This window comes from Chiloscyllium plagiosum, unplaced genomic scaffold (genome assembly GCF_037043375.1).
Source record: "Chiloscyllium plagiosum isolate Xiang-an unplaced genomic scaffold, Cpla_swu_hap1 HiC_scaffold_27, whole genome shotgun sequence".
Classification (NCBI taxonomy): domain Eukaryota; kingdom Metazoa; phylum Chordata; class Chondrichthyes; order Orectolobiformes; family Hemiscylliidae; genus Chiloscyllium; species Chiloscyllium plagiosum.
The window spans coordinates 17,309,355-17,328,672 of record NW_028270165.1 but is presented as its reverse complement, the minus strand read 5'-3'; the positions used below and the strand labels follow the sequence as shown (position 1 = coordinate 17,328,672).

Sequence of the window (19,318 nt, the reverse complement as noted above, 5' to 3'; positions counted from 1 at the left end):
AAATCCCAGAAGCACTTTTAATTCATGTTCTCAAGATGACTTAAGGTTTTATAAAAATAGGTAACATCTCAGCTCAGACAATGCATGAAAGGTGAGAGGTTCGGTCTGTCTGTATCCCAATCTTGAATCAGACTGGTTCTATTTCCAAAGTATGAGTTGATAAAATATTACATGGATTGATTGCTTTCATTAACTGCCTGCCGATTTTTCCACAAAAAGCACACATTGAATCTATCTGCAAATATAATACTGCAAACGCAAATTCATCCCATGGACATGTATGTATGTGCGTGCATGAGAGAGTAGTGTGAGTGTGTGTGTTTTTGTGTGATGGAGTATGAGCCTGTGAGAGGGTGTGTGCATTGGTGGATTTGTGTGTGTCTGAGAGAGACCATGTGTATGAGAGAGGGTCTGTGTGAGGGTGAGAGAGTGTAGGGTGGAGTGGGGTCACCCAAGGTTATCCTCATGGGTTATGAACTTGGCCATCAACCTCTGCTCAGCCACGGAAAACAGTTAAGCAGTGACATAACACACATTGGAGAGGATAGAGTGGCACTTGTCTCACAGAAGGTGGGAGGCTCTGGATGCTATCATCCAGGGTAAACACACGCTGGAGGACCTTCGGCTCAGATAGATTCAGCTGGAAGCCAGGCTGCAGACACGGTGGTGGTGTTGGTGGTGGTGGGTGGGGGGATCTTAACCGGACACTTTATTCTGGGAGACAGTCATTCCCCTCAGGACAGCCTTCTGATTGGGTCAGGGATTGTCTCCGTTCTCTGCAGTTGCCAGCTGGAGGCCAGATTACATTGGTGTCTGCCTGGTGCCAGGATTCAGGAACCGATAAGAAGAGGGAGAGAGAATGGATGGTGGTGACTCTCCCTGGGAAATGGCTTATTTTTAAAATTAAGAATAGCTAAAATGATATATTCAGAAACATTATTAAAGCATGTTCAATTTCATAAAAAAAGCTGCAGACATCTTTTGAAACTCACATTGAAATATGTGCAGTTAGGCCACAGCTGAGGACAGGCTGTAATGGGTGCCGCCGGGACATTAACCGCCTCAACCTGTCGACCCCCCTCCCCCACTCCAACCTCTCACCCTCACAACGCGCAGCCCTCCAATCCCTCTGCTCCAATCCTGACCTCACCATCAAGCCAGCGGACAAAGGGGGCGCAGTGGTAGTCTGGCGCACTGACCTCTACATCGCTGAAGCCAAACGCCAACTCGAGGACACCTCTTCCTCCTGCCCCCTTGACCATGACCCCACCCCCCATCACCAAACCATCATCTCCCAGACCATACAGAACCTCATCACCTCAGGAGATCTCCCACCCACAGCTTCCAACCTCATAGTCCGGGAACCCCGCACTGCCCGGTTCTACCTCCTTCCCAAGATCCACAAGCCTGACCACCCTGGCCGACCCATTGTCTCAGCATGCTCCTGCCCCACTGAACTCATCTCTACCTACCTCGACACTGTCCTATCCCCCCTAGTCCAGGAACTCCCCACATACGTTCGAGACACCACCCACGCCCTCCACCTCCTCCAAGACTTCCGTTTCCCCGGCCCCCAACGCCTCATCTTCACCATGGATATCCAATCCCTCTACACCTCCATCCGCCATGACCAGGGCCTCCAAGCCCTCCGTTTTTTCCTCTCCAGACGTTCCCAACAGTACCCCTCCACCGACACTCTCATTCGTTTGGCCGAACTGGTCCTCACCCGTAACAATTTCTCCTTTGAATCCTCCCACTTCCTCCAGACCAAAGGGGTAGCCATGGGCACACGTATGGGCCCCAGCTATGCCTGTCTCTTTGTTGGCTACGTAGAGCAGTTCATCTTCCGTAATTACACCGGCACCACTCCCCACCTCTTCCTCCGCTACATTGATGACTGCATTGGCGCCACCTCGTGCTCCCACGAGGAGGTTGAGCAATTCATCAACTTCACCAACACATTCCACCCTGACCTTAAATTTACCTGGACCATCTCTGACACCTCCCTCCCCTTCCTGGACCTCTCCATCTCCATCAGTGACGACCGACTTGACACTGACATTTTCTACAAACCCATCGACTCCCACAGCTACCTGGATTATACCTCTTCCCACCCTACCTCTTGCAAAAATGCCATCCCGTATTCCCAATTCCTCCGCCTCCGCCGTATCTGCTCCCAGGAGGAGCGGTTCCACCACAGAACACACCAGATGGCCTCCTTCTTTAGAGACCGCAATTTCCCTTCCCACGTGGTTAAAGATGCCCTCCAACGCATCTCATCCACATCCCGCATCTCCGCCCTCAGACCCAACCCCTCCAACCGCAACAAGGACAGAACGCCCCTGGTGCTCACCTTCCACCCTACCAACCTTCGCATAAACCAAATCATCCGCCGACATTTCCGCCACCTCCAAACAGACCCCACTACCAGGGATATATTTCCCTCCCCACCCCTCTCCGCAAAGACCGTTCCCTCCGTGACTACCTGGTCAGGTCCACGCCCCCCTACGACCCACCCTCCCATCCTGGCACTTTCCCCTGCCAATGCAGGAACTGTAAAACCTGCGCCCACACCTCCTCCCTCACCTCCATCCAAGGCCCTAAAGGAGCCTTCCACATCCATCAAAGTTTTACCTGCACATCCACTAATATCATTTATTGTATCCGTTGCTCCCGATGCGGTCTCCTCTACATTGGGGAGACTGGGCGCCTCCTAGCAGAGCGCTTTAGGGAACATCGCCGAGACACCCACACCAATCAACCAAATCGCCCAGTGGCTCAACATTTCAACTCCCCCTCCCACTCGGCCGAGGATATGGAGGTGCTGGGCCTCCTCCACCGCCGCTCCCTCACCACCAGACGCCTGGAGGAAGAACACCTCATCTTCCGCCTCGGAACACTTCAACCCCAGGGCATCAATGTGGATTTCAACAGTTTCCTCATTTCCCCTTCCCCCACTTCATCCTAGCTTCTAACCTCCAGCAACTCGATCCCCTGACCTGTCTGGACTTGTCCGACCTGCCCAGCTCCTTTTCCACCTATCCACTCCACCCTCTCCTCCCTGACCTATCACCTTCATCTCCTTCCCCACTGACCTATTGTACTCTAGGCCACTCTCTCCCCACCCCCACTGTCCTCTAGCTTATCTCTCCACGCTTCAGGCTGTCTGCCTTTATTCCTGATGAAGGGCTTTTGCCCGAAACGTCGATTTTGCCTGTCCTCGGATGCTGCCTGAATTGCTGTGCTCTTCCAGCACCACTGATCCAGTAATGGGTGAATGGCCTATTCCTAGTCTTGTGAAATTGGCTCAGACGATGTCAAAAAAGAATTATAGAATTGTAGAGCACAGAAACAAAGCCTTCAGTTCCGACCAACCAGATATCCTAAATTAACCTAGTCTCATTTGCCAGCACTTTGCCCATATCCCTGTAAACCTTCCTATTCATGTCCCTATCCAGATACCTTATAAATGTTGTAATTGTATCACTTCCTCTGGCAGCTCATTCAATTTACGCACCACTCTCTGCGTGACCCCGACCCCGGGGAAAAGATATACAAAAGTTGAGCAGCCAAACAAATGCAAAAGGACTAAGAAGTCGAGCCACAGATGGGGAAAAGAAAGTGGCTCCCGCCTTTTTTCTCCTATTGACAATTGGACACTTCAAATCTGTCAGTAATACCACCCCCCAGGGTCTCCAGCGGCTCTGTGGCAGCAAGCACTGCGCATGCTCCTCGGAGCCAGCAAGAAAACTGCGCCAGCTGCTCGGGATCCGCGCACGCGGCTCGCGCCCTTCTTTTGATGGACCAATAGGAAGCACTGGAGGACCGGAAAGAGACTGGTCCTCCTGCCAATCAGAGCGCCCCTATTGTCTGAATGCGGAAGTTGGAGCATGAGTTTCGGAAGTTGCTGTTGTTGCTCCTCTCTCTCTGAATAAAGATTGAACTTCACCCCATACTGCAACCTCCTTCCTCTGTCCAACATCTGTGAGTACGGCACTCTCTTTTCTAAAATCTGAGATTCAGTTGTTGACTTGCAGCAACTGAAAGGAAATGGGGTGAATCGGGGGTTGGGGGAACAGGCTCTGCAAGTGTTGGTTCAGGTCTGTGTCCCCATTGGCAAATGCATTACCACAATGTGATGATTTTGCCTTTGCTGTGGAAGAAAATGCAGAAAAAAGGTGCATTGTTTAAATGGTGATATAGTGGGATGTGGACAAAGTGAGCACTGTACATGCTGGAGATTAGAGTCGAAAAGTGTGGTGCTGGAAAAGCACAGCAGGTCAAACAGTATCCGAGGACCAGGATTGTTGGTGATTTGGACACGAGCCCTTCGTCAGGAATGATGTGTGGATATACAAAGGGGCCTCAACATCCTTCCACACCAGTCACTGCCAGTTGTCAGACTGGCAATCAGCAAGGCAAGTGGTATATTAGCAAGAGTTCAGAAGTTGGGATTGCTTTCTGTGATCAGGCAGCTATTGAATATATTCAAGCCTGCGTTCATCTGATTTCTGGACAACAAAAAAGTGGATGGTGATGGGGGAAGGCAAAAATAATAGTTTTAAGACTAGTACAGAACAGTTACAAAGTCATACAGCACAGAAACAGACACTTCAGTCCAACTAGTCCATGCTGAATATATTCACAAACTAAACTAGTCTCATGTAGTTTGGCCCATATCCCTCTGAACCTTTCCTACTCATGTACTTATCCAAATGTCTTTTAAATGTTGTTACTGTACCTATATCCACCACTTCCTTAGGACATTGATTCCACACACAAACTACTCTCTTTCAAAAAAAGGTGTTCCTCATGTCTTTTTAAAATCTTTCTCCTCTCTCCTTAAAAGTTTGCTCCCTAATCTTGAAACCCCCATCTGAAGGAAACAGCACCAACCACTCACCTCATTGACAACCCTCTTGGTTTTATAAACTTCTCAACTTCCTGTGCTCCTGTGAAAAAAGTCCCAGCCTATACTCAGATGTAGGTATATTCATATCCAGTTATGATCTGTTCAATGCTGGTGCATGCTCAAAAGACCAAATGGCCTACTCCTGCTCCCAATTCTCTCTCACTGTGTCCAAGACAGCAAGAGACCATAAAACATAGGAGCAGAAATTAGGCCATTCAGCCCATCAAGTCTGCTCATACCACACAACCGTGGTTGATAAGTTTCTCAACCTCATTCTCCCACTTCCTCCCCGTAACCCTTGATCCCCTTGATACTCAAGAACCTATCTATCTCAGTTTTAAATACCCTCAGTGACCTAGCCTCCACAGCCTCATGTTGCAAAAAATTCCACAGATTCACCACTCTCTGGCTGAAAAGTTTCTCCTTTATCTCCCTTCTAAAAGGTCTTCCCTTTTCTAGTCTCTGGTCTCTCCCACCAATGGAAACATCTTCCCAATGCCCACTTTGTTTAGGCCTTTCCATGTTCTGTATGTTTCAATTATATCTCCCCTGAGTGTGAGTGTGGGCCTGTGTTATGGACTAAGCCAGACCACTCAAAACATTCTTAAGCAGGCAGCCCCAGACCTTAACTTTGCAATTTGATTTGGTAAGTGCACAGTGAAAATTACCAGGAGTAAGTTAGCTCGGTTGACTACTAGATTTTAAAACAGACAAAAATTTATTCACAAAATTACACAATGAAACACAAAGATCAGAATAAATAACCCCTACAGAACTCAGCCTATCCAACTAGACTCAGTTATGCTGTTCAGAACATGCACAACAGTTCCAATAAGCCAACTCCCTTTGAAAACCAGTATAAATGGAACACATGCTTATAGGTTGAAGTTGAGAGGCGGAAACGAGAGAGAGTTTCTGCATAGCTCCCTGTTGAACTGCCAACCAGTTCAATACTGAACTAAAACTGCTCAGCTCACTCCCCTTTCTTCATACAGGTCACTTCTAAAACATGACCAATTTGGCCTGAAGTCACACCTGTTTCCATAAAAACAAAAGGCCTTTCAAAATCCGTTTCATCCACGTTCAAACCAGACTGATCAGAACTCGGCCGGTTTATTACCTCTCTGAAAAAGTCATGGACAGAGTCTCCTTGAGCCAGGGAAAAGCTTTTAGTCAAAAAAGGAACTAGCTTTGTGCCACCTGTTAATCAGCATGAACCAGACCCTTCAGGATGAGGTACAGCAGGGATTAGGTTCAGCAAAGTGAGAATGGAGGGAGAGTGTGTGAGATGGAGATTTTCAGCTTCCAGGGAATAAGAGAGAAAAAAGAGTTTGCTGTAAATTAGAATTGATCGGATGGGCCAATGGACCGAGGAGTGGCAGATGGAGTTTAATTTAGAGAAATATGAGGTGTTGCATTTTGGTCAAGCAATCCAGGCAGGACTGGCACAGTTAAGGGGAGTGTCACAAAACAGAGGGATCTTGGAGTGCAGGTCATTGTTCCTTAAAAGTGAGTCTTAGGAGGTCATGGAGTGGCTGTACAGGACATTGGTCAGGCCACTTTTAGAATACTGTGTTCAGTTCTGGTCTCCCTGCTACAGGAAAGATGTTGTGAAACTTTGAAAGGGTTCAGAAAGGTTTTTCAAGGCTGTTGCCAGAGTTGGAGTGTTTAAGACACAGAAAGAGGTTAAATAGGCCGGTGAAAATTTTCCGTGGAGCACTGGAGGTTGAGGGGTGACCTTATAGATGTTTATAAGGGGCAGGATAGGATGAGTACCCAGGGTAGGGGAGTCCAAAACTAGACGGCATATGTTTGAGGTGAGAGGGAATGATTTAAAAGGGACCAGAGGAGCAACGTTTTCACGGAGGGTGATGGAGTCTGATCCAATTACTACAAAATTTCAAAGGCATCTGGATGGGAATAGGAAGTGGAAGAGTTTAGGGGGATATGGGCCAAATGCTGGGAAATGATTTAGATTAATTTAGGATTTCTTGTTGGCACAGATGAGTTGGGTTGAAGGGTCTGTTTCTGTGCTTATGACTCTAATCATCTTCGGAGAAAGCAGATGTGTGGTTGTGAAGACTGGACTTTCAGAGCAGCTTTCAAAGATGTTTTGCCTTGTCTGGGAACAGAAGAAGTTGCAATTAAATCTTTTGTTTGTGAGACAGCAACTGAATGAGTGAATACATCTTGGAAAGTGAGAATTCATTGAACTGTGGGGATGAAGCCCTACCCTATCCAGTCATTTCTGCTGGTAGATGAGACTCGGACTCAATAGGGGGAATAGATTTAGGACAGAGATGAGGAGGAACTGCTTTTCCAGGAGAGTAGTGAATCTATGGAATTTTCTGCCAAGGAATCAGGAGAGGCAGCTTCATTAAGTATATTCAATACACAGTTGGATGGGTTTTTGCAATGGTAGGGGAATTAAGGGGAGTTGGGACAATGGAGGTAGGAGTAGCTGAGACGATGGATAGGTCAGTCATGAGCTTAATGAATGGCAGAGGAGGCTCGATGAGCCAATGGCCTACTCCTGCTTCTATTACGATGGAACTATAACCCTGCATTTCTCATGGCTAACCCACCGAACCTGCACATCCCTGGACACTTTGAGCAATTTAGCACGGCCAATCCAAATCAAGGCCAGTGAGCAATGTTGTGATCTGGAGAATTAACATCAGAGAATGATAGAAAGGGACAAAGAGAGTAAATATACCAGCAATCAAAACTGGATTCTAAAGATCACAAAAATGGAAACTAAAAACGGTGTGTCTGAATGTGTGCTGCATTGTAACAAAAGCGAATGAATTGACTGCACACATTGAAGAGAATAATTATGATCTGTGACTCCTAATGGAGACATGGCTTCAGAATGACAAGGATTGGATCCTGAAAATTGAGGTGGGTAGTCAAATGGAAAGTAAGAGAATGTGAGGTGCTAATGAAAGCACTGATCACAAGGTAATCTGGTGTCAGCTCGGATTTCAGGTCCTGGTTTCTCTGTCCTCTGTTGATTTTCCTGTTCCAACAGAGTAAAATGTGGGTCTGCTCTCAGCTCTGCTGGATTTCTGCTGAAGCTTTGACCCCACCCCCACCCCTTTACACCTTCTGGAACAATAAAACATTGTGAATTGAGACCCAACCCACAATCTCCCAGTCTCTCAAACCAATCAGACACAAGAGTGTAGTCATAGCATGGAATCAAACAAGAAAAATGAAACAAAGTTAAATATAAAGGTGCTCGTGCTTAATTAGATTAGATTCCTATAGTATGGAAACAGGCCCTTCCACCCAAAAAGTCCACACTGACCCTCCGAAGAGTAACCCACCCAGACCCATTCCCCTACATTTACCCCTATCTAATGCACCTAACATTATGGGCAATTTAGCATGACGAATTCACCTGACCTGCGCAACTTTGGACTGTGGGAGGAAACAGGAGCACTCGGTGGAAACCCACTCAGATCCGGGGAGAATGTGCAAACTCCACACAGAATCAAACCCAGGTCCCTAGTGCTGTGAGGTAGCAGTACTAACCACTGAGCCACCATGCTACCCCCAAATGTTTGTTCATTAGGAACTAAACCAGAAATAGAGATTTCCCAGGATTCTTATACTGCCCTACTTGAGGAATACTCTCTCCCTTACATCTAACTATTAGCACCCAGCTATGATTTACAACAATATTTACACCAACGTAAATAAAGCATTTGTTATCGTACAGACACAGAGATATACAGCACGGAAAGAGACTTTTTCTCTCCCTCATGCATGCATGCACACACATAACTGACAGGAAGTTCTAGGATTTACATATTATTGATACCTGCAACCCATTCTAAACGATGAAAGACTTAATCCAGGTCTGTTCAATATATCATTTCAGTGGCAGGACACTGTAATGTTTTTCCATGAATTCTGTGCCTTATGATCTTATTCTCCACAATCACCTGATGAAGGAGCAGCGCTGTTAACACCAGTCCTTCCAAATCAACCTGTTGGGTGTTTGATTTTTAACTTTGTCCAGGTTAGGTTGGATTGGCCAAGCTAAATTACTCATAGTGCTCAGGGATGTGCATTAGTCAGAGCACTAGGGGAATGGGTGTAGGTGGGTTATCCTTCGGAGGGTCGGTATGGACTCCTTGGGCCGAGTGGCCTGTTTCCACACTCTGGGAATTCTCTGAAAGGAAGGGATTACCCAATTGCAAACTGCAGGGCTGCGCAGGCGCAGTGCGCGGGGCTGTTGTCGGCCTTTCCCCGCCCCCTCGCTTCATCTATGACGTCATAACGCGGAAGTGGCCCTGTCCGTTTCAGAGTGAAACTCCCTCCCTCTGGGCAACCCTCCATCCTGGGAGGGAGTGGGGGTAAAATCTGTTCAGTTCGAGCAACTGGAGTGATTCCAGGGAGGGGGCAGACTCTGCAAACTCAGGAATGTGTCTTAATTACCCGGGTGAGGAGGGATGGGATGGGGCTGTTTTCCCTCCCGCGCCAGAGACTTAGGGGTGACCTTATAGACTTTTTATAAACGTATGAGGGGCATGGATAGTGTAAATATACAAGGTCTTTACCTTGGGATGGGGGAGTCCAGAACCAGAAGATAATAGGTTTAAGGTGGGGGGAAGATTTAAAAGGGACCTAAGGGGCAACGTTTTCATGCAGAATGTCATGTGTGTAAGGAATGAGCTGCCAGAGGAAATGGTGGATGCTGGCATCTGGATGGGTGTTTGAATAGGAAGGGTTCAGAGGGATATGGGCCAAGTACTGACAAATGGGACTAGATTGATTTTGGGTATCAGGTTGGCACGGAAGAGATTGACCGAAGGGTCTGTTTCTGTGCTGTGTATCTCTATGACTCTGGCTTTCTACTAATATATGTACAGTTTCTCTCTGGTGTCGGTGTTAATGCTTTGATGTCTCCTTTCCCCCCACTTCCCAGAGACGTTAATGTGAGAACCGAGAGAGAGAGAGTGAGATGGTGCTTTCAATTTTGTGGAATAACTAAAGAAAAGAAAGTAGAAATGCTTGTTCTGAATTTCTACCCTGGACTGACACTGATGACTTTTGTAATCTCTTTTTACAGAGTATTTGGCGATCTGAGGACGGAAGTTTCAAAATTAACAGATGAAGGGCTTATGCCTGAAACGTCGACGCTCCTGCTTCTCAGATGCTGTCTGACCAGCTGTGCTTTTCCAGCACTGACTGTCCAGTAACTACAGTCCTCACTTTGTTGTCAATGTCTGATTGCAACAATGTTTGACTGTTATTCTGTGAGAAGGAGCAAAGCTTTTTGGTTCCTGTTTGAGTACATTTTCAGCATCGGTGGGTCTGGGTGAGTGACCCTACTGTTGGCAGCGCACTGAGTGTGGAGCCAGAAACAGTTGTACAGCCTGGAAAGAGGAATTCACGGTGAGGAGGGGCTCTACACGCATTTGTGTACAGCTGAAGCTTCGGCCATGGAGAAACCTGAGGAATCCCACCCCGTGGAGGAATCATGGAAGTGTGTCGACTGCGGGAAAGGCTTCCGTGCTCCATCTGCCCTGGAGATACATCGGCGCAGTCACACCGGAGAGAGGCCATTCATCTGCCCCAGGTGTGGGAAGGCCTTCAGCAATTCCTCCGCCCTACTGAGGCACCGATGGGTCCACACCGGGGAGAGGCCCTTCAGCTGCTCCGATTGCGGGAAGGACTTCAGCTATTCTTCTGACCTAAAGACCCACCGACAGGTCCACACGGGGGAGAGGCCGTTCTCCTGCACTGTGTGTGGGAAGGCCTTCAGCACCTCCTCCACCCTACTGACCCATTGGCGGGTCCACACTGGGGAGAGGCCATTCCCTTGTTCCGAGTGCAGGAAGGGATTCACTCAGGAGGGCAAGTTGCGGACGCACCAGCGGGTCCACACTGGGGAGAAGCCTTTCAGCTGCCCCGAGTGTGGGAAGGCCTTCAACGATTCCTCTGCCCTTCAGACCCACAAGTGGGTCCACACACAGGAGAGGCCTTTCCCCTGCACAGAGTGCGGCAAGATCTTCAGCAATTCCTCCTCCCTGCTGAAGCACCAGCGGGTCCACACAGGAGAGAGGCCCTTCAGCTGCCCCGAGTGTGGGAAGGGCTTTACCCAGGCGTCGGTCCTGCTGATCCACCAGCGGATCCACATAGGTGAGAAGCCTTTCTGCTGCCCTGAGTGTGGGAAGGGATTCACTCAGATGGGCAACTTGCGCACGCACCAGCGGGTCCACACGGGGGAGAAGCCCTTCATCTGTCCCAAGTGTGGGAAGGCCTTCAGCGATTCCTCCACCCGACTGAAACACCAGCGGGTCCACACGGGGGAGAGGCCCTTCAGCTGTCCCGAATGTGGGAAGGCCTTTAGCAATTCCTCTGACCTGCTGAAGCACCAGCGTGTCCACACGGGGGAGAGGCCATTCCCCTGTCCCGAATGTGGGAAGGCCTTCAGCGATTCCTCCGCCCTGGTGAAGCATCGGCGGGTCCACACGGGGGAGAGGCCCTTCAGCTGTCCCGAATGTGGGAAGGGCTTTACCCGGGCAGCCACCCTGCGGAGGCACCAAGGAGTTCACGTGCCATTGCAGGGGGATTGAAGGAGCGACTATCGAGTACCAATATGGACTGGGCTACCAACCCAGTTCTGGAACTCCCAGGTTTGAATCCCACCGCAGCAGATGGCGGATTTGGAATTCGGTCAGAAATCTGGAGGTCAGAATTTAACAATGAAACCATCGGGTGGGGTGGGGGGGAAGCCCCATTCTGATTCAGTCACGTCCTTTTTAGGGAAGGAAACTGCTGTTGTGGAAGGATTCACTCAGTCATCGCAGCTGCATCCTTTACCTGGTCTAGCCTACACGTGGCTGCAGACCGACAGCAGTGTGGTTGAGTCCACCTGCTTCGCCCCACTTCTTTCCCTCCCGGCACATGGGCGGGGAGAAACTTACTTGGAGACAAGGTCTGGGTTGAAATTGCTGAGTGAAGCAATACCTCCTCCGGGTTACGGCTGTACCAAGGATCCAATTACAAAGGGACAAGTCAGTGGTGACCAATAGTAAAGAAAGTGGGGTGGGGGGCTGTGCTTTGACCTTGAGCTGTTAAAAAGCAGCTACTTTTTCAACACCTTTTTGCTGAGGTGATCTGGAGCTGTCACAAAGTTGGGTCACAATAAAGGTAACCTGAACTTACTGCTGGGCTCAGACTTTGAAAGCTTTGAGCTCCAACAGGTTTTTGTTTTAAAGCTGCTCATTTCTTTCAGCCTCCTGCACTAAGTTTCCAATGTCGTGTGTCAGATGGAGCAGTGAATGAGTAGCTGGTATCGTTAGAAATTGTAAATTTTTCAGGAGTGTAGAGTGCGTCGTTTCATCGGCATTGTAAAGTTTACTGGCAGCACCAAGGTGTGCGCTGTGTTCGCGAGATATGATGTGGAGATGCCAGCATTGGACTGGGGTGGATAAAGTTAAAAATCACACAACACCAGGTTATAGTCCAACTGGTTTCTTTGGAAGCACTAACTTTCGGAGCGCTGCTCCTTCATCAGGTAGCTGTGGAGCAGGATCATAAGACACATATTTTATTGCAAAAATCACAGTGTCATGCAACTAATAGGATATATTGAACAAACCTAGAGTGCTGTTAAGCCATTCATCTTTTAGAATGGGTTGCAGGTTTTAGTTCGTTAATACGTAAATCCCAGAACTACTTTTAAGTCATAGTCTTGAGATGACTTATGGTTTTTTTTTAAAAAGTGATATCTTAGCTCAGACAATGCATTACAGGTGTGAGCTTCGAGTCTATCAGTATCCCAATCTTGAATCAGACTGGTTCTATTTCCAAAATAGGAATTTATAAGATTCTGTGCTTTTTGAGCAAAATTGAATGTATCTGCAAATATAATTCTGCCAAATTCACCCCATAGCGTTGTGCATATGTGTGCATGAGAGTGTGATTGTGTGCATGTCAGTTTGTGCATGCGAGTGTGCGTAAGACTGTGTGAACATTTGGTAGAGTGTGAGTGTGATGGAGTATAAGCCTGAGAGAGTGTTCGAGGGGGTGGGGTGTGTGTACATGTATGTGACTGAGAGAGGGAGCGTGTGTATGAGAGAGGTATGAATAAAAGCGAGCAGTTGCGTTTTGCTAAAACAAGGAAGGGCAGGACTTGTACAGTTAATGGTAGGGCCCTGGGTCATGTTGTAAAACAGAGACATTGGGGGAGTTAGGGTACATAGTTCTTTGAAAGTTGCATCATTGCTAGACAGGGAGGTTAAGAAGGCATTCAGCAGCATTGCCTCCACTGTTCACACCATTGAGTTGGGACATCTTGTTGAGGTACAGAATGTTGGTGAGGCCACTTTCCCGGTACTGAGTACAGCTCTGGGTGACCCTGTAAGAGGAAGAATACTATTAGAGAGGGTTTGGTAAAGATTTACCAGGACTGGAGGGTTTCAGTTGCAAGGAGAGGCTGGGACTTTTTTCATGAGAACACAGGAGGTTGAGGGGTGCGCTCACTGAGATTTATAAAATCATGGAGTGGAGGTAAGGTGAATAGAAAGGGTCTTCTTAGTGTAGGGGAGCTCAAAGGTAGGAGGAATTTTTTTAGGGTGAAAAGAGAGGTGCAAAAGGAACTGGAGAGCAACGTTTTGACAGAGGGTGGTTTACATGAGGAATGAACTTGCTGAGGAAGTGGGAGATGCAGGGACAGTTACAGCGTTTAAATTACATTTCGATGGGTACATGAAAAGAAAGGTTTAGAGGATTATGGGCCAAATACAGGCAAGTGGGACGAGTTCACTTTGAGAATCCATGGATGATTTGGACCAAAGGGTCTGTTTCTGTGCTGTATATCTCTCTGAATCAGAAGTGAAACCAGTAGAATTCTGAAAGGGGTTTGAAAGGATAGATGCAGATAAAATGTGCCTTTGTTGGGGAGGGTCACAGAATCCTGACAATGTGAAAGCAGGCCATTCGGCCCATCTATTCCACATTGGCCCTCCATACTGCATCCCATCCATACACACCCCCTTACTCCATATTTTCCATGGCTAATCCACCCGAACCTGCACATCTCTGGACACTGTGGGTAATTTAGCACTGCCAATCCACCCTAATCTATAATTTACCTTCTCAAGAATGTAATCTAAGTACAGAGCTTTTCTAAGAAAAATGTCAGTCTGACTGGACATTGGGACACAAACAGAATTCACACCTCTCTTCGAAAAGCTCTGCATTTCAATGGCATTCTTGAGAAGGTAATTAAAACCAAACTCTGGGATTAACATACCAAAGAGCAGAAACCCATTCTAAAAGATGAAAGATTTAATCTAAAATTGTTTAATATATCACATTTCCATAATACTTGACTCCTTTGACTATAAATTCCGTGACCATGATCTCATTCTCCATAACCACCTGATGAAGGAGCAGTGCTCCAAAAGATAGTGCTTCCAAACAAATCTGTTGGATTATAACCTGGTGTTGTGTGATTTTTAACTTTGTCCATGGAAACTCATGAGTTGTGGGACTGGTAACAGTTGTCATTTTGTGATCTGTTCCAAGTGAAATTTATCCTCTGCTCAGGCACAGGTGAACAGTCTGTTCTTTGACTTTGGGGATGACCAGGCTGGCAGTTATTAAATGCTTATGTTAACCAGCAGAAGCAAACTGTAGATCAGCAATTGTTACTCTTTAGCCCTGGTCATCCTGTTGGGTCAACAGAGAGAGAGAGGGAGAAGATGTCACATCTAAAGTGCATATAGAAAAGTTGTTTTGCTTGTTCAGTCAGTTGAGTTGGTTCTGCACTCAGATGAGAGTAGATACTGCTTTTAATGGATCATAATTAAACACTATGATGGAACACCTTAATTTCAAGGAACGCTGAAAGGGCAAATTGAACTGTAACCTTGAAGAGAGATGTTTTTCCATTTCTAACCTTGGATACCCCAACTGAGACATTTTTACTGATAGCTCCATAATCATTTTACTGCTGGATTTTTTTCAGGGCAAATAATTTCTGGGAGAAAATTTCTATCCTGGGAAGGCAGGGAAATTTAAAGAAAAGGCTGTTAAAAGCATTTTAACTGTGGCCTCACGAGCTCTCGTGGGACAGTGCATTTGCTATAAACATTTCAGAGAAATTCTGTCTAACTGTTGGACTGAAAGTAGTTTCCCCATTGAATGTTAAACAGCTATTGAGAACATTGCACATTATAAAGTGCATTCCTAAGGAACGGAGGAGGATTGAACTTGCCAACGTGAACCACATTTTGCAGAGAGAGGACATTTCTCAGGATCGAAGAGGTTGATAGAAGTCAACAATTGTCAAATTATTTCATGAAAAGTACAGCTGGTATGGGGAGATGATTGGGGATCACAGAAGAGGAGTATCTGTAATGAGCACATAGAAACAAACCCTTCAGTCCAGGCCAACCAGATATCCTAAAGTAACCTAGTGACCTATTTGCCAGCATTTGGCCCATATCCCTCTGATTCCTTCCTTATTCATGTCCCCATCCAGATGCATTTTTTTTTCTTCAGAGAATACTTGGGTGAGAGCCAAGATATTGCTATTGCTCATCCTTTCCCTTCGTGCTAATTGTAGCTGGAGAAGCCTGAAATCTGAAAAGGATTTCCTGAAAAAAACATTGATTGAAGGTTGGGCTCAGTGATGGATTTTCTAAAGCTTTGCTATTGTAGTTTTCAATTTGCCAAAAAAACTTTCAGTCATTGTTGTCCAAGACAAAGTAGATATTCATTTAAGATATAATTGAGATATATATGTTCTTCACAATGTTTTTCCTTCATTACCAGTGATTGTCTGTCATTGGTACATTGAGCATCATCTTTTAGTGATTCAACAGATATGATTTGAATTGAATTCTGTAAGATGGTTTTGTATTTTATTTAATTTTGTGTTAAAGATTTCCTTTTCATGACTTTATTAAAATATCTTAATGTATTATAATGAAGCAGCTAATTTATTCTGAAATTATTTCAATTAGTTGGTCAATTGCCAAATAATAGCTGCATAACTGTTGTCAATATTAACACCCAGAAAAGCTATTTTGTTTAATATATTTGTAAAGATCTTATCAAAACTATAAAATTGTTTTTCATAGGAAATAAAATTTGCAATGTTTTATTAAATGGTTGAAAGTAACTTTGCACTTAATTGCTCTGTTTGGGATTAAACATTGTGACTTTGAAAGATTATTTTTATCAGAGTTTATGGTGAGTGTATTAACAAACGAATGTTGCCATTTTCTCTTGAATTACCTCAAGCTCAATTTGAAATTCTTGAATGAGTTGAGTAAGGGGTACAAAGTGAATATTTATTGCACTTTGCTGAAATTCTCTGCACTGCCAATGTATTTGATTAAACAAGATATGTATCTCTCTTGATAACTTTGTATTTCTTTGATATTTTATTTGTCAGTGCTAGTGCCCAAACATCCTAAATAAAAACGTTTTGGCATTTGGTGAAGTTGTGAATTTTCAGTCTGTTTCACAATTAAAGACACAACCAATCTAAAGATTAAATACATATAACAACGTCAAAGAGATTGTGATAATAGAAAGTCAACATGTAGAATTGCCAATGAAACATAAACCGTGGCTGCTCTGAATTTGGTACAGACTGAATATCAATTGAAATGATCAGAATTAGTAGACATGATGGCATTGTGCACAAACTGTGTGTAGTGTGAGTTCAGAATTTTTCTGATCACTTAATTCTGACACATGCAGTGATGGCAGCACCATAATCTGTTTTATTTGTTCATGGACTGTGAGCATCACTGGCAAAGCCGGTATTTTTCATCATCCCTTATTTTCCTTAAATATTGGGTGAGGACAAGATGAGGTTGAGTTGCAAGGTCTACTGGCTTACCCTGTCCCCGACAAAACAGAGACTTTGGCAGGAGAACAAAAATTGGAAGTTTACTTAAATATTGATCCTCTCGTTTATCTCTCTCAAAAGGCAATTGTTTGGTCCATCAAATTTGTAATGGATCTTTTATAGAGTCATAGAGATGTACAGCACAGTATTCTTCCAGTAACAGAGTGACCAGAAGTGTACTCAGTACTCTAGAAGTGGCCTCACCAACATCCTGTACAACCTCAACATGATGGGCCAACTCCTATACGCAGTGGGGGGAACAATAAATGCAATGGTGCTAAATGCCTTCTTAACCACCCTGTCCACCAATGATGCAACTTTCAAAGAACTATGTATCTGAATGCCCCTCCACCTCAATGTTTCTCTGTTTCACAACATGATCCAGGGCCCTACCATTAACTGTACAAGTCCTGCCCTTCCTTGTTTTAAGAAAATGCAAGCCGTCACTTTTATTCATACCTCTCAGCTAACCGACGAAGGAGCAGCGTTCCGAAAGCAAGTGCTTCCAAATAAACCTGTTGGATTATAACCTGGTGTTGTGTGAATTTTAACTTTGTACACCCCAGTCCAATACCAGCTACTCCACATTGTTTCTAGTGAATACAGCCCACATCGCCCAGTGCTGCCAGTAAACTTTAAAATGCTGATGTAACAACACATTACCTGCAGTCCTGAAAAGTTTACAATTTCTAACAATACTAGCTCCTCATTCACTGCTCCATCTGATACACGACATTGGAAACTTTGTGCAGAAGGCTGAAAGAAATGAGCAGCTTTAAAACAAAAACCTCTTGGAGCTCAAAGCTTTTAATGAGAGCTTGAGCCCGGCGATAAGTTCAGGTAACCTTTATTGTGACAACTTTGTTACAGCTTCAGATTCCCCCCAGTAAAAAGGCATGGAAAACGTAGCTGCTTTTTAAACAACTCTGGGTCAATGCGCACAAACACCATCCCACCTCACTTCCTTTACTATTGGTAACCACCAAGTTGTCCCTTTGTAATTGGATCCTTGGTACAACCTTAATCCAAAGGAAGTGTTGCCTCAGTCAGCAATTTCAACCCAGACCCTGTCTCCATGTAAGATTCTCCCAGCCCATCTGCTGGGGGAGGGTGGTTGGAGAGTTGGGGCAGTAGAGAGTCAACAAGACTGCTGTGGGTTTGGAGTCACCTGTTGGTGAGACCAGGTAAAGGATACAGCTAGGGTGGAACAAGCAGATATCCACAGAGCTGCTTTTGAGGCGATGAGCCAAGAGTTTGGAAATGAGACTAGAACAGTGAGGGGCTTTAAATCGTGATCGAAATGAAGCAGGCACCTGAGGATTAATGTGTTTTATTTCCCAATGCAAGATACTGCTTCACAAAGTTGGGACAATGGAAGAAGCAGTGATGGTGATTATCTTTGGCTGTTCACCTTGTGAATGTTCCCATTGCTGCGCATGTCCGTGTAAACGTCAGAACTCTGCAGCATGGGGGCGCAATGGATGACGCATCTGACTCCACCTACATGTTTGAAATGCAGCTCACAGCTTCTTCACACACCTCTATTAATCTTTCTCATTGTCCTGAAGCCGGCATACGGTTTGAATTCCTGATCTGCAGGAACGAGACTCTTTTCACTGTCTCTCGTTAGTAAATGTCCCTGAGAACATCAGAGTCACGTCACAGCGCTGTCAGAGGAGGGGAAGCTGAAATAGGCTGACAAGCCCAATGCTCACCTTTCCTGTTGGAAACATTCCATGAGAAATATTAGTCCTCTAGTTGTGGCCGAACATTTACGTTGCTGCCTTAGACACCCTGTGGGGTGTCCCCGCCCATGGTGGTAACCTGCTGACTATGCTTTCTTCGCTGGCGATTTTAAATGACTTCCTGTTGGTTGCATTATCGCTCAAACTTCACAAAACCCGTCTCAATAAAGTCCCGTTTTCTCACGTCTGGGAATTATTGCCATGCAGGAAACTCGTGTTCTGAACAAAAACCATAGCACACTCAAAACGTCAGCTCTGTTTACCTTTCCACAGATGCTGCTCGACCCGTTGGCTTTCTGCAGTATTCGCTGTGTTTGTTCTACACAAATGCTGCTTTCCATTAAAAAACTTCAATCCCTGTCCTCTGGTAACTGACCCTAGTCAGTGGCAATAGGTTCTTCTGATCATTAACCTGCCCATTCCCACTACTTCTTCTACCAGCATTGCCAACAGCCCCTGGACATCTCCAGTTCACCTTCTTTGCTCCAAAGAGAACATTCCCAAAATGGAAATACCTCATGGCTGGACATGATGCAAGTGTTACAATCGGGAAGAGATTTTGGCAAAATATTGTCAGTTAGCAGGTGGAAAAATGTTCTTGAAGTAAAACAGAAATCCCAGTCTCCAGCTTTGTGAATCTTTAGAAACTCTTTGGGAAATGGAATTAGAGGAGAATGAAGGAATGAACTGTCCGACTACAGTTGAGAACTGTCGTCAAAAAGATGCAAATCCGTGGAGGGGTTGAAATATTTCAATCACGTTGAGACTGGTCGG

General features: G+C 45.7%; 1 protein-coding gene across 1 annotated transcript; it reads left to right on the top strand.

Moving 5' to 3' along the window:
• The first annotated feature begins 3,850 nt into the window (after positions 1-3,850).
• On the top strand, positions 3,851-16,381 carry LOC148143273 (uncharacterized). The gene is made up of 2 exons (XM_087974117.1): positions 3,851-3,984; positions 9,993-16,381. The coding sequence occupies exon 2, from the start codon at positions 10,366-10,368 to the stop codon at positions 11,500-11,502; it is 1,137 nt and encodes a 378-aa protein (XP_087830243.1). The 5' UTR covers positions 3,851-3,984; positions 9,993-10,365; the 3' UTR covers positions 11,503-16,381.
• Positions 16,382-19,318: the final 2,937 nt, after the last annotated feature.